Source organism: Lycorma delicatula, chromosome 9, assembly GCF_047948215.1.
Source record: "Lycorma delicatula isolate Av1 chromosome 9, ASM4794821v1, whole genome shotgun sequence".
NCBI lineage: Eukaryota > Metazoa > Arthropoda > Insecta > Hemiptera > Fulgoridae > Lycorma > Lycorma delicatula.
Genome location: NC_134463.1, coordinates 126,212,283 through 126,228,622, shown reverse-complemented (window position 1 = coordinate 126,228,622; position 16,340 = coordinate 126,212,283). Strand labels below are relative to the sequence as shown.

The window sequence follows — 16,340 nt, the reverse complement described above, 5'->3', positions numbered from 1 at the left end:
CTTCATTTGGAAGCCTATCTAATATGAAGTGAATTTTACAGATCTTAAAAACCACATTTCTGCAGCTAGTATCTTGCTCTCACATTTCTCACTCATAGTCCTAAAGATGCTTACTTTCTATTTTATTTGATTTTAACAATCACTTTTTACACTGTAATATTTGCTGGCTTAAAGAAACAAATCAGTTATAACAATTCTTTTTTTCAATTTGATTACAAAAAATTCCAGAGGCAATCACATTTTCTTTCACTGCTGGCAAACCATGAGTCATATTTTAAACATATGGAGCCTGTATAATTCTTATGCTATTCTTGATATAAAAATCAAGCTGGACAATTAAATAGTGACTAACTGCTTCAAATATGTACATGTATACACATACAATTTTTTATGATTTAATAAAACGGTGTTAAAATAACATATAATGATGAAAGCAGTTAAATAAAAAAAAGCAGTAAAAATCTTTCACTAAATTCATGGCATCACTTATGAAACAATCTTTATATGTGTATAATAAAACCACTACCACAACTAAAGAACACAGCAACTCATACCAAGAGCTGAACTCATACTGAAGAAAATTTCATCACGTTGAATTACCCATTACTTGACTCAATGACATGTCCATATATGTCTGGCTTGACATGAAATGACATCATTCGACTGCTGTGTATCAAATATAGGTCTGCAGCATGCATTACAATACAAATCATATGCGAATAAGAAAGCATGCAGACATACTATCTTATTTGTATTGTTTATTCCAGGAATGATGGAACAAATAAATTTAAGGGACTGTAATTTAAGAACATTACGTGATGGGTTGTTTCGGAATACATATTCAGATTCAGCATATAATATACTATACAGAATACCAACTCCCTTTTCAGTTCCAAATTTTATGTTACTGGTGTTAAATAAGGGTTTTTAGACCGGTCAATCAATAGAGCTCAAAATGGACTCGGTTTGTGACAAAATTGTTACCTGGGAACCAATTGCAGGCTTTGTTGAAGTACATTTTGTAGATGAAAATGTATATGTTTTAAACTTGAAACTATGTGTAACAATTGTTTAAACAATGTTTTTGTGCAAAAAAAATGCTTATTTTTATTTTTTTCATATAAAATGAAAACCATTGGAACAATGACAATATATTCAATACAAAAGTTGTAAAAAATTGCAGAACCTGTAAAATGAGACCATACATATTTGATTGATACATTTCTCACTGAGAAAATCCAGGAAAACTAAAAATGGTTATTTTGGCAAAAATGACCAACTTTGTTGTTTTTGCATTTGAAGCATCGGCCTCTGGGAAAAATATAGGTAATATCTTATAGAATATGTGTGCAGAAGCTGGATTTAATCAGATGCATACTTTGTGCACAATAGACATTCTCAATTTTTCAGTACGATTCAGTTAGCTTTGCTGTGCTGCACTTCCCTGCTGCTGCTGTATACCCCCATTACCACAACATTGCTCGGCTTGTGCTTGCAATAACACTTGAGGTTTGGGTGCTTTTTAGACTAATTCAACAGCATTTAAACAAATGGAAGGAACCACTTTTAGTAGTTTTTCCAGATTTTCTTGGCGAGAAATGCATCAATCAAACGCATATGGTCTTATTTTACAGGTTTTGCAATTTTCTACAACTTCTGTTCTGAATGTATTGTCATTGCTCCAAAAGTTTTTTTGTTTTATACGCAAAAAAAAAGCATTTTTTGGAACAAAAACATTCTTGAAACAATTGTTACATCTAGTTGCGAGTATAAACCACATACGTTTTCATATAGCAAACATACTTCAAAACATCCTGTAATTGGTTTCCAGGGAACAATTTTGTCATGATAAAAAGCCCTGTTGACTGGTCTATCTATCCTAACATTTTTTTAAAGACTAAATTAAAATAATTCTACGAACAAGTTTAATTATTTATAAATTTTTTTCTGGTTGACGATTATATCACATAAGCTAGAAATAGAAAAGCTTGTGAGTTGGAATACCCCACTGGCCAGATAAAAGGCTGAAATGATATCATTCTGTCACAAATATTGGTTTCAATAAAGCTGTTGCTGTTTAAGAAACCAGTTCATTCAGTTAAAACAGTTTAAAAAATATAGTATTACTCATATATAAAGTGATTCCTTATCTGAATCTCATTCTCAAGAGTATTTTTTCTTTTTTTATTACATTAAATTAAGATGTTTTCTTTACTAATCCTATTAAATTAATTAAAAAAGAAAAACGATAAATATCTGATATAAATTTTCTTTATCTTGAGACTTTGCAAAACTGTAAATACTATTCAGTGTTTTTCCACAAATAATCAAGTAAATATTTATATCTGTGATCTATTATCATATATTTCTTATGATCAGGAATTTTTTATCTATGATTTAATATTTCAGTTGATTTGCAGCATATTTTAAATGATGTTATTAAAGTATCTGCTTAAAACATATGCCACATGCCAGTAAACATTAATGTATAAAAAAAATTCTTAACTTAATTAAAAGTTATGACTACAGTTAAAATGTATGTTTATAAATAAATAAATACCTTATCATAGAGGTGTCAAAACTGTTATCCAGTGACTTTACAAACCCATGTACACCATTCAATGGTTCTCCACAAATAATTAAGTAAATAATTGAATTTGTTGATTTATTATCTGATATTAATGCATTTAGTTTCACAGACCACTCATTATTTGATGTATAAACTACAGACCATGTTTTATCATTAAGACATTCAGTCTAAAAAAAAAAAATTTCTCAAATAATCTGAAAAGTCATTAGTATATCAATTTTAAAATATAATTACAGCTCTGAATTCAATAATACTAAAGAGTTAGTCAAAGAATACCAAATAGCAGTAACAAAAAAGGTAGAATATTTAGAATCCCACAGAATTATTACATCAGTTTTGAAAATAAGGGCCGATTGCTAATAAAAAGTGATTCGCAACAATCAATCAAACATAAGACAAGTAATGAGACCCATACGTAATAACCCCTTTGTTAGCTAGATACAGGTCATCTTATTAGCAGTCTATTTCTCTTACCATTGGCTACAATTAACAATTGCTGTGGCAATTAACAATTCCAGAAGTCACGAAATCTGGAGTGTGATGCAATTTCTCGATGCTTGCTGAACTTCCTTCTAGCCCATATAGGTAAAAAAAAATTTCAATTTATTTTATCTAAATTTACACAATTAAGTAATAAATAAATTATATTAAATTAAAATTAAAAAAATACCTTTCTGTAAACAATAAAATTTAATTCGTGATCAATTTTTTGCTCAAACACTTTTAGTATATTAGGATATGACTCAAAATGATGTTTACTTTCATTATTACAATAAACTAATAAGAAACCGCTTTTGTTGTTATTTAATACTTCACACGCTTGTTTTAGATGATTGTTGTCAGAGACAATCAATAAATTAGAATGATTATTCGTCACCTTTGATTCAAAGTTATCTGCATTAACACCAATATAAGGAATATTTGTCACCTGAAAAATAAAAATTGAAATAGATTTAAAATATTTTAATTCTTATTATATAATATTATTTATTACACACTACCTGACAAACAGCTGTTTGTTGATAAATCATTTTTATTTGCTATGAAACAGGATGAATAAGTTGAAATTTTAGAACTAAAATTTAATTAAGAAATCAAATGTCAAGTATTTATTGTATTATTTATTTACTAAAATTTTCTTATTTTCAAACCAGAATATTAAAATGAAAGTATATTTTATTAAAAATAAACAAAGAATGAATAAAAAATATGAATGGAAATAAATTAAAGATAGGATGAATAATCTCGTGACATATTTTCATAAAACTGTTATTAATACTATTATTTACAACTAAAAAACAATTTGTTCATGATGTCTTTATTATGAATTTTCTGAGTAATGAAGACATCTTCTGTCCATTTCATAACAATGTTGAATAGAAAAATTAATAATTGAAATATTCGGTGTTGTTTTGCAGCATTGAGAGATGATATGAGTTTATACTTCTTTTACTACAATCAAAACTGGATATGCAATTAACGCAGTCACTAATGTATTCTTACACATGATAATGATAATAATAACTTCATATCCAAGCTAGTGAAATTCAGTAGTCTGAACTTACAGTTAATCTGACCAATTCAGATCAGTTGAGAAAATTAGGTTATAAAATTTAATTATCATGGGATTTTATGCTTGGTGCTTCTGACCAATTTAATTAATAAACTTACATAGTGGAGTGATAATGTCTCAGCCTTTCATCCAGAAGGTTCTGCATTCAAAACTGTTGGTATTTTTTCAAATGCTATCAAATTCATTTTTTATCATCTAAAAAAAAAGGAGTAACTGGACTTTGGCCTGTTGTTACCAGAGAGAGAATAAACAAATTAATAAAATTCAGTGTTTTTTGTATTGTATCTCGTATTTATGGAAAATTGGACAATGTATTTTCTGAGAATTACCAGTTTTAATTTCTGATATATGTTCCCCACTGTTGTGTAAGGCTAGATTAAAGGGAAATTAAACAAATCGAAAGTTTAATGCAAATTTAAAATATATATATATATATATAGTTCAATATGAATCCAATAAGATTAAAACTATAAAAACTAAAACTTGACATGACTAACCTTAGTAACAAATCATTATCCTAGTGAAAAATTTCTTCAACAAAATTCAGGAAAAACTGATATCATAAATAAGTCCCTGAACATGAATGATGCAGATGAAGTAATATTGTTACGTAGATAAATTTTGTACAGAATAAAATCTTTTTCTCAAGAAAGTTTTGATTGACTTATGATACATTTTTTATCACTATAATAGCAGTTTTTTACCAAAAAAAATTAAAAATTTTATAATTTCCAAAAACACTGCCTAGATGACTTGCATGTTTCCAATTTATTAATTGTTTTTATTACTCTTTTATACAGAGTGATTCAGAAAAAAGGGAAATAATTTGGGAACTGATTCTACAGCTTGAAAAATGGAAAAAGGTTCATAAAACACTTGTCTGAAAATGCTTTGTTATCGAGTTACAGTTAATGAAAAATATGCCTGGATTTAGCTTCCCGAGTGAAATGACATCAGACTGAAATTTGTAACACATTAAAGAGTAAACTCCTTAATACAATAACTCCTCCATGGTTTCTTATGTTTTTTGAACTGAAAAATTGAATAAACATTTCTTGAATTTCCAGAACTGTACTTTCACAGTTTTCATGATATCCAGTGAAAAAGAGAAAAATTTGGTGACAAAAAACATGTTTTCTTAGGCTTGAAATACAATAACTTTGTTAAATGACTAATAAGTGCATAAATTTTATTATCAAAACTTGTAGAGTTTTTAATTCTGAAAAAAACTGATGCAATAAAGTCTATAAAAAACAAAAAAGAAACTCAACTTTTATTATTAAAAACAAGACAGAACAAACATATAGAACATGAACTTTATTACACCAATTTTCTCAGAATTAGCTCGATTCAAAACATTTTTGAACAAATGACTGTATGAACGTTTTTGTACCATTTAAAAAATCTTCCCACCAATTTATTTAAAATACAATGAAACATTTTTATTTTACAGAATCACCATTACTCTTTCTATAATTTTTTAAATAATAATAATCAATAATTTTTAAAAAACTTCCTTAATTTTATGCATCCCTTTTCCTGAATTTTTTATTTCATTTTTCTTTCTGTGGCCTAATTTGAAGGTTCCCAGATGTTTGATCTTCAGAGTAGATGATATTGATAATATTTATTAACTTTAGCAAGCCAAAAGAATTTTATATACACGACATAAGTAGATACAGTATGATAATTTTATGAACTATTATGACCCACTGTTAATAAAGTATGGGAATGGTCAAATGACGTTTCAACAGTTAAACATAGAAAGATAAGATTTAGCAAATGCTCTTACCTCAAAACAATATTTTTTTAATATATAAGACCAACACACTCTCACAACCCAATGAGGGGAAACACAAAAATTTTAAATCAAAGGAGTAAGGTAGTGCATTAAAAGTAAGGAAGTATTAAATTTTAAAGTGTATCAAAAAATAATTTTGATGTAAATTAGGCCACAGCAATCCTAACTAAAATGGTAGTAATTTAATATTTTCTGCATCTAGTATCAAAAGTGGCCTGCAGTTCACTCCAATTATTGGTTTCACATCCAAAAAATAAATAATCTTGAGCTACGAGCACATGATAAATTTAGTTTATTTTTTTTAACATAACGGTTAAAAAGTTACTTAAGGGTCCCAATACTTTATTAATAACCTGCATATAAAATATTTTATTAATGGTTAAAAGTTATTTAAGGGTTTCAGTACTTTACCAGTTGTGTAAATATGAAACCTGAATTTTTGTATAGAAAATATATATTTATTGTATGAATATGATAAAAAATATTTCATTTGAAATATTGTCGATCGCTAGCTACATATTTTTCCCATCTCTCTGACAATTTATGAATGCCATGCCAAAAAAAACTGTTAATCTTTTGAGGCAAACCAGTTATCGAGCCATTTTCATAAGAAGTGAAGCACTGCGCAGCAAGTGTGTGTCCCATCAATGCAAATATATAGTAGTTAGATGGATCCAAGTCTGGTGAGTAAGCCGCAAGCAAAAGTATTTCCCAACTGAATGTCTAAATAATTTCTTTGACCGGTTTTGCTATGTGTGATGGTGCATTATCATGCAGCAAAATCACTTTCTGTTACCTTTTTTGATATTCTGGTCGTTTTTCATGCAATGCTTAGTTCAAATGAATCATTTGTTGTTGGTAGTATTCAGTATGAACGGTTTTTCCAGGTTTTAGCAACTCATAATAGATCACACCCTTCTAATTCCATCAAACACAGAGCATTGTCTTCTTTCCATAGAGATTTGGCCTTGAAATCGATGTTGATGGTTCACCTGGAGTTACCCATGGTTTTTTATTCTTAGGATTCTCAAAATATATCCACTTTTCATCACCTGTCACAATTCGATGGAAAAATGACTTTCTTTTGTACCTGGCGAGCAGCATTTCACTAGTGTTTCTTTTGGTTTTCTTGGTGTCTTTCATTCAGTTCATATGGAACCCATTTTCCCATCTTCTGGATCTTTCCCATGGGTTTCAAACGAATGGAGATGGCTTCTCATGTTAAATTCGCAAGTTGTTGTAGCATTTGAGCGTCATCCTCATCCAACAATGCTTGCGATTCGCTGTCTTCAAACTTTTTCGGTGGTCTTCCATGTTCTTCATTTCTCACGTCAAAATCCCCACTTTTGAATTTTTTAAACCAGTCAAAGCACTGTGATTTACTAAGAGCATGCTCACCGTAAGCTTCAACAAGCATTCGATGTGATTCTGCAGCAGTTTTCTTTAAATGGTAAATTGCAGAAAATCAATGCCGTCTGCAAATCATAGTGTTTAGGTATAAAACTCGACATGTTCAATGCTAATTTAAACTATGCTGTTGTACACAACAACTTGTATTGTTGTGAGTTGAAAATCTTTGTCAGCTGTCAAAGAAAGAATATGGCACCAATGATGCAGTTTGACGGTAACTACATTGACAGCTAGGGCCATATATGGCAAATTCCAGTTTCATATTTACACCCCTGTTTCATAATAACCTCTATATAAAATAGTAATACCTGAACATTTGAATATTTTTTAAATATTATTTCAACAAGCGAAGAAAGTGTTTTTGATTTCTGTTCTTCATCACTTTCTAATCCTAAAATAGTTATATTTCTATTATTCGTTCTGTAATTAACATAATTTTCAAAAACTAGTTGTGCAGTGACATTCAAGAGATGATCAGTACTCTGTAATGAAAAATGTAAATAAATGAATTAATTACACTTAATTTTTCAAAAATTATTTTTAATTAATGAAGTAAAACAAAAGTAGATCTAATGAAAGTATAATTTTAATCAAGATTTAAAAAATTCTTAAAACAAATGAAATAAGTCAGGAACCACAAATCTTTTTCTTCTACTTCTTATTTTGATTAAATTTTTAACATCCAATTTTTTTTTATTAATCATACTGCAAAGCATATTTGAATGAAGTTATCTTTCATTATTCTTAATGCCTTATTATTAGTCCTTACATCAACTTTCTGAAATCAAACCGATTTCATCTCAAAAATGTTCCATTATTCATTCTATTTGCTTGTGAACTACCTTAATAAGCGTTTTTGACGCCTGAGTTTTTGTTTCTCATTTATTTCTTAAATCGGTATTGGTAATAAAATTGCATATGAACGATAAGATTATAGAATCACACCTTGCACATTTTAATTCAATTTATGTAAAAAATAAGAACATCTATTCACCTTTAAATTAAATGTTTCTTATAAAGATTTTTCAGGTACTTATTTACTTTCACAAGTGATTATGAAAGATATATTCTAAAATGTTAAGATATCTGACAAAGGTTTACGACAATATCTTATAAAGGTAAGCAATATTAGTTATCTATAAATTTAATCCCTAAGTACTGAAATTAAATAGTTATTACTTTAAAAAATTGAATAAAAAGAAGATTTTTTTGTCTCTGATAAAGGTACGCTTGTATGTTTTATATGCAATCTAAGAAATATTTAATTAGTTATCATAAAACCAACAGTTTTTTCTACCGTAACTTTGCTGATTAATTATAATTTTAATCAGAAGATTATTGAATTAATGTATCTCAAGAGATGCATTAATTCAGTAATCATGATTCAGCAATCATTACTTGGGAGTGCATTCTTTTGAGAGAAAGGAATTGACCACTGCAGCAAAACGCTTTGCTTGATACCTCTCTGATGCTGCCCAGACTTATTTTTCACTCGACAGGTAGCATTTGATAGTTCACTGTCATGCAAGCTAATGACATCGTATCACATAACTTATAATTTTACAAATTTTTTTTAAACATTTACAATAATTAAATTTTGAAAGATACACTTAACAAATTTTTTCCTGACAGGAAATTTGACATGTGTATTTCTACAAGGAAGATAATATGATAAAAACTAAAAATAATTATTACAAATTAAATAGATTTCTACTGCACAACATTTCATATACAACAAAATCACTAACATTTCCAGAATATGAATATCCTGCTTGAAAATTTTTGATTAATGTTTTCCAAATAGTATTACAGGCAGTATTATTCTATACTGCGCTCTTTTTCTTTATTTATTTATTATTATTTCATATAATTATTTTTTGTATACTAATATGGACTTCAACTATCAACTAGTTCTTTCTTTTATTAATTAATTTTGTATAGTTGTTAACGTTTTGAATGTTATGTAATTAAGAAAATAAAATGTAATATAATAAAATGTATACAATATAGGTTAGTTATTAGTAACATGTATTAAGTGGTGGGGAGACTCTCCCTCTCATTATGCCAGTCGACTAGCGACAGCGGCTCCGCACAGACGTGTGTTAAACGTTATGTTATGTTAAACTGTTAAACTTAAACTGTATGTTAAACTTTATACTTTATACTAAGTCGCCTAGCGACAGCGGCTCCGCACACATGTGTGTAAACGTGCGTTAAACTTTATGTATGTTAAACTTACACTTTATATTAAACTTTATACTTTATACTAAGTCGACTAGCAACAGAGGCTCCGCACACATGTGTAAACGTGCGTTAAACTTTATGTATGTTAAACTGTTAAATTTATACTGTATGTTAAACTTATACTTTATACTATGTCAAGCTCAAATAAACTGTAATTTAAACTGTGGATCTTATTCCATATTTGCCTATTTTTACTAACTATAGTCATGTTCCTTTTTAATGTTTTTCCAGTTTTCTTTATTATTCAGCCAAATAGTGGGGGCAACTCTTCCTTTTTTTATTGGTGTAATATCATTCATTTATTATATTATTTTATATATATATATATATATATATATATATATATATATATGTAATTTATTATTATGTAACAATTTAAATAAAATATTTATTTATTAAAATATATATTTATTGGGAAAAATACATATTTTATGAAAACTGTTACAAATCTACATTAAATATTAAAATTGACTAAAAAAACATCAAATAAAAACAAAAACAAAAAAAAAAAGATTAGAAACAAAGTACGGATTTTGTACAATTTTATAAATTGTATATTAAATATAAATTTTGTCATAAAACGCACGCTTTTCATATTTAATGTGAATTTAATCTATAGCTTTTTATTTATAAATTTATTTTTATAGATTCATATAATATCTTAATGTATCATTATGAAAGAAGTATGAAAGAAACACAATAATCTCATTATTTATTATCACTTACCTTTAAATCTGGATTAGAATGAGACGTAAATCTATATTCATCTATATGTAACATAGAATCAGTAGGCTGAACAGAAATATTTTCAACATTAACACCATATAATTTTAATCCTGATGCTTTCATTACATTTGTAGAATTATTACTGGTGAACTCAACCGCTATAAAATTTAAAAAGAATCACAATTCTAGTAGTTAAGGAGATTATTTCAATTTAAAAATGATTAACAAGATGAATCATAAAACTAGACCTACTATAATTGCAATCCAGAGACTAATTTTTATTTACTCTCAGAGAAATCAACAACAATTATTACTATTGCATCCAATTCAGAAATCAAATGAAGAATGATTACTTTGGTGGTAGGGTGGGAATTATGATTGATTTTTACTGTTTATGTTAATGATGGTAAGTAATAAATATTATTTAAAAAATATAAACTTTTAAATTGACAAACTGAACCAAATTTTACGGTAAAATGTTTTTAATAACTTAATTGAAAATTTTTTCAATCACCATTTTAACTGTTCTCAGTGACTGAAGGCAGTGTTCGCACACGCATCAACAGATGTTATAATAGTCGTAAATTTTTTTTTTTATAGGCAGATCTAAATTTGAAAAAAAAAACACATTTCAGGTCCAACATACTTTTCAACCACATTCTAAAAACATATCTCCTAATTCATTAGAACTACTAATAATAACATTAGTTAAAATCAGGATGACAACAGCAACACTACTCAATGAAGATTGATATAAAGGTGACTAAAAATGTAAAGATTATTACATACATTTTATTATAAAACTTTCTTCAGTTTGTCATTTCAAAAGTTTATAATATTAAATAATAGAACTGTTTTTTTTAGTAATAATAATCACATGAAACAAACAGATATTTTACAAAATATTTAAATTTAATAACATAGAAATTTATGATACCATTGCATGATAACTTTCTCGCTTCATATTCTTCTCCTGCTTATACTCTTAAATGATACCAATTCTTTTAATAAAGTCTGAATGATTGAGAAATCCTTAAATTGCACCAGAAATTTGACCAATGGAAGCTTTGAACAAATGACATATTCTAATACTGAATTCAAATTAACAATGTTCAGTTCTTGGGGATAGTCCTAGCATTTTATGATACTTATCTATCTTATAGCGTGAACAGCAAAATACATTTTAATATCTCATTAAACTTATCTAAGCCATGATTCTTAACTTTGAAACAGCATATAAATTCACATAAATAACTGTAGAGTATTTCCCGATGAGTCTCAAACAATTTCTTGTATTTTATTTTCATTGAACGCCACATCCATCCCATATTCTGAATATGTCTTACATTTCCAGATTAAAAAAGTTCAGCTTACGGTTAAATTTCTGTTAGGTGATTAAATGCTTCATCATCACGGACCATATTATCTGAAATAGCAGTGGTTCTTGGTCTCGCATAATATTCTAACAATGGCAGTAAAATTTCAGAGGAATGGTTAAGTAGGAAAAATTCCTTTGTCTATACAAAATTCCTGCTCAATACCAAATATTACGGGAAAACACACCCTTGATTTCTTTTTCTCCTGCTAAACAGATTTTAGGCAATTTTCACTGTCATCACAGATTCTATGAATGCCACTGATTTTGAACAATGAGGTGGCACAAACTTCCCGAAGGTAATAACTTCAATCGATACCAATACCAGCATCAATTTATAACTCGCATTTACCAAACACAATAGACATATTTATCAATAGAAATTTATTCACAATCTTCAAAAAACATAATCGACTGATAAGAACCATGTATTCAATCAAGGAATGCAAGTCATTTTACACTTACTGGCACCATCAAATTTTATTGCAAACTACTTCATACCATCACCACATTTTTTTTCTTATGATATGAATGAGTCCCTATGATGAAAACATTCAGTAGTATTTTTCTCACTAAAACAAACACAAATCAATTGATCTTAATTAAACACAGCCATAGTAATTCAACCAACCAATATGCCAACACAAATAAACAGAAATCTGAGTTAAAACAGCTGTTCTACTTCTTTTGCACAAAGTTATCGAATTAAACTCTTATCTTATGAATGCAGTATATCAAGTAGTGAAGACCCAAGTCATTAAATCCACTAAGACAAATCCAAGTAGGAGTTCAATAATCTCACGTTCCACTGTACATGGAAGAAGGCTTACAGAAAAATTTTTCAGAACTATTATACAGCTATCTTCACATCGGCATTGCAGATGGTGGTGCTGCTAATAGTGCCTGTATTAAAGTACAAGGTAAGCAACATAAAACCGAACTCATAATGAAACTACTAACCAAAACTATTTATGAAAGACTCTAACACAACTGGCAAGATTAGTGGATGTATATGTTACTACTGATTGTTGCTGCCGTTTGTCAGGTGGTAACATGTCGGTGCAGTATATGTTTTGTTGCAGTGCAGTATTTGAGTGCAGTTGTGTTTGTATAAGATGTCTTATTCAGTCCAGGAGAGGATAGATATAGTTGAGGCCTATATTCATTCTGGATCGTTTTAAGAATCACACCAAGTATTCATAGAAAAATTTCTGAATACCTGCATCCCAGCAAACAGTAGATACACAATTTAGTTAAAAAATGGCATACAACAGGTTCGGTTTCAAATGCAAAACAAAATAGGCAACTTTCCATTAGGACTCCACAGGCCATTGCCGATATTGAACGGAGAATTACTGCCAGTCAAAAAAAATCACTAAGCAAGTATCCCAACAATCTGGTGTTAAATACAGATCTTATAAAATTCTTCATAAATTAAAATTGAAACCATATCAGATTACAACTGTGCAACAACTGAAGGAGACAGACAAACCGAAACAACCTGATTATTGCTAAATACTGGCTAAATACTTTCTTATACAGAGTTCTTCATTGTAACAAGAAAAGTTGCTTTTTATGCTGTCTAAGGAGTTAGATGCATTATGGATAAATGTACAGTTACACTCTTGACAAAGTACTAACAACTAAGTGACTAAGTACTAGATGCATATAACATTTTGTTAACATTTTATTATCATTTTGATACATAAAAAATCTTTTGAAACCAGATGAAACATAGATAATTTATGTAGGATATTTAAAAATAAATTTTTTAAAGTAAAAAATTATTACCTGTTCCAATATCAAATTTTGATGGTTCAATGACAAGTCGACGAATGTGGGTTGGAATGTAAAACAGATTTGTTTTTTCAGTCTTCTGAAAAGTATAAACCTTTAGAATCCCATCTAAGAACTGGAGCCAGTTATCATTGAACATTACAGTACCATTCATTCCTATTAAGTAAATAAATAAATAAAATTTAAATTGAGATTAAAAATGCTGATACAAATTTCACCTTATTTTAATCATAGATGACTGACATTTTCACTCCTTTCTATTTTTCCGTCTAGATAGTGCTATAGCAGAGCTGTAGCTCTAGAAGGGAAAGTATTATAATCGATCCAATTTGGACATATGCAGTTTTCAACGGATCTTAATATTTTTGATGTAAGGAACCCAAAAAACCAAATGGAAATTTTCCAGATGTTAATGTTCTTATGTATGCGTGTGTGTTCGGTGTTGGCCACCAGAACTACTGTACCGATTTGGTAAGATTACTTCTTTACATGGGGCATTGATGCCATTAAATTTTCAACTTAAAAGGTCAAGGGAGTGGGGCTGTACAGCAAGGTCGTCACCCTCAGTATCTCAAGATTTTACCTAATTAAGGTCATATTTTTCTTAGGCCCATTTGTTAATAATTAAAAAATAACAATATTTGCAAAAAAATATTTTTACAAAATCACACCCTCACCCCAAAAAATGCTCTTAACTAGTAGCTAAGGGTACTAGTAGCGTCAATAGTACACCCTGTCATCACAAGGAGCATTAGTGTCACAGTCTACCATCTTGGAATTTCCCTTTTTCCCTGTAGGAAGTTCCCTTTTCCCTTGTCCTCTTGGACTGGGAAATTTTAAATTCCACAAGGTTGCCAGCCAATATATATATATATTTTACACTATAAATATTAATTATTTATTTTATTTTATTTAGTTAATATTTCAAAGATTGTAGCACTGATGTACAGCTGTTATAGTCATCCGCTATGTGGTGACGTCACAGGTGAGCGGTAGAATTAAATAAATGAATAATACTTAAAGTGTAAAAAAAGTAACTTGGTCTGGATGGGTCTCGAACTCGGACTGCCCGTCATGGTGCATTAAATGTCATGGGTACACCAGTCTGCTAACTGTACAAATGATATTTGTTGTATGTAAATTGTGAAATTACATTAGTTTAGTTAGTGCCGACTGTCACCGCTAGTACTACCACACCTGCACAAATTAAATATGGTATATGTGCGTACTTTAATTAGAATCATTGAATTAAATAAACAAGAAAATATTATATTTAAATAAAATGATAAATATTTTAAATTAAATTGTGTGTGTAAGCCATCCATCAGAAACAACCCACAGTTATAGGAGTTTCTTGGAACACACCTTTAGCCACATGCCGGGAAAGTTTTACAACTATGTTGTCAGATTTTTTTTATTATTACTTCATTATTTTAATAACTATATTTTATTTTATAAAAACAACTCATAATTAATAATTCTAGAATATTGGCTACAAACTCACATATAGAAATAATAATAATAAAATATGCAATGACAAATAACTAACATTAACTTATAAAATTGATATATTGGATATCAAAGATATCTTTCTATAGTTAGTGGTTAAAAATGTTTCTGCAAATTTAAATACTGTCTTAATCTCGGCCACTTTTAAAGCAAAAGGCCAAATAAACTTTTCTATACATAGATTGAAAATATGTTCAAGTGGTACAGTTATAAAGCAATTAAGTTTTTTAAAATGTTTAAATTTATATCATCAACTCTACCAGCTTTATTTTTCAAGTTTTTGACCATCTCATTAATTTCTAAGGAACCTGTAGATTTCATGAAAATACTTCTGGTATTAGATTCTGGTACCTTTAGTTTTGCATCTTTTGATATAGTTATTTTATTTGCCAAGGTTGATCCACATCTCTCAAAAATGTATTAATAAATTATCAAAATATTCTCTAAAGGAACTATTTCTTTAGGATTTTCTATTCTCTTATCAACGATGTATTCAACTTTTCCTTTCAAGTTAGTAGAAGATTTCTTATTTATTTTATTATTTATATAATTCCATAATTTTTTTTTTGTACTTGATACTGTGGGTACAACTTTTTTCATGCTCAATATTGCCTTAGTAATTACTTTTCTAATGCCTTACAGTATATTTTATAGTGGTTTTTCAGGACTAAACTATTTGGATTTTTTTCAACACCTAAAAAAACTCTTGTTTTACAAGAGGTGATTAAACCTGATGTAATACATTTATTTCTTGGCATATCTTTGTAGTATCTTTCCAGCTAATTCCATCCCAACCCCATAAGGGGAAGACACCCACCTTGCAACGCTTCCGGTCGCCCCCCCCCCCGTTCATAGCCCTGATGGGCTTTAACAAAAGTCTTCTTTCGCCCTCTAACATTTTACATCTCATAGTAATAAGCCAGGCCTCATTGGGATGCTACCAATGTAAATGCCTTGGTAGACATTTACATAGATGATTTTTAAAACTAAGCTTTTGCCTTCACTGAAGGCCTTGTCCGGACATCTTGAATGTCCTACATCATTGTCCTTTAAACTAGCTAACCAAGCTTGTGGAAGCACGAATCCCACGCCTAACTTTTATTAAGTCAATTTCTAGTAAATATCTCAAAATCTGAGGCAAATTAACAATAACATACCACCAAAAATGTTCTTCGCAACAACAAAATTTAGTCCTAGTTCCCTTAGTGAACTCTACTCCAGTTCATACCCTTGACTTTAGGTTAATTTATGGAATCCAGTCTGGTCTACAAGGGAGAGGTGGACAGACCTCCTACTTCCACCCAGATCCATCGCA

General features: G+C 29.1%; 1 protein-coding gene across 1 annotated transcript in view; it reads right to left on the bottom strand.

Annotated features, from left to right (window-relative positions):
* The window catches only part of LOC142330314 (fatty acid synthase-like), a 154,888-nt gene that overhangs the window by 60,361 nt on the left and 78,187 nt on the right, over nt 1-16,340 (bottom strand). The window contains exons 17-21 of the mRNA XM_075375531.1: nt 13,511-13,672; nt 10,345-10,502; nt 7,683-7,856; nt 3,261-3,518; nt 2,561-2,757 (exon numbers count right to left, since the gene is read on the bottom strand). Coding sequence (XP_075231646.1) covers nt 2,561-2,757; nt 3,261-3,518; nt 7,683-7,856; nt 10,345-10,502; nt 13,511-13,672 — 949 coding nt within the window. The remainder of the gene's footprint in view (nt 1-2,560; nt 2,758-3,260; nt 3,519-7,682; nt 7,857-10,344; nt 10,503-13,510; nt 13,673-16,340) is intronic.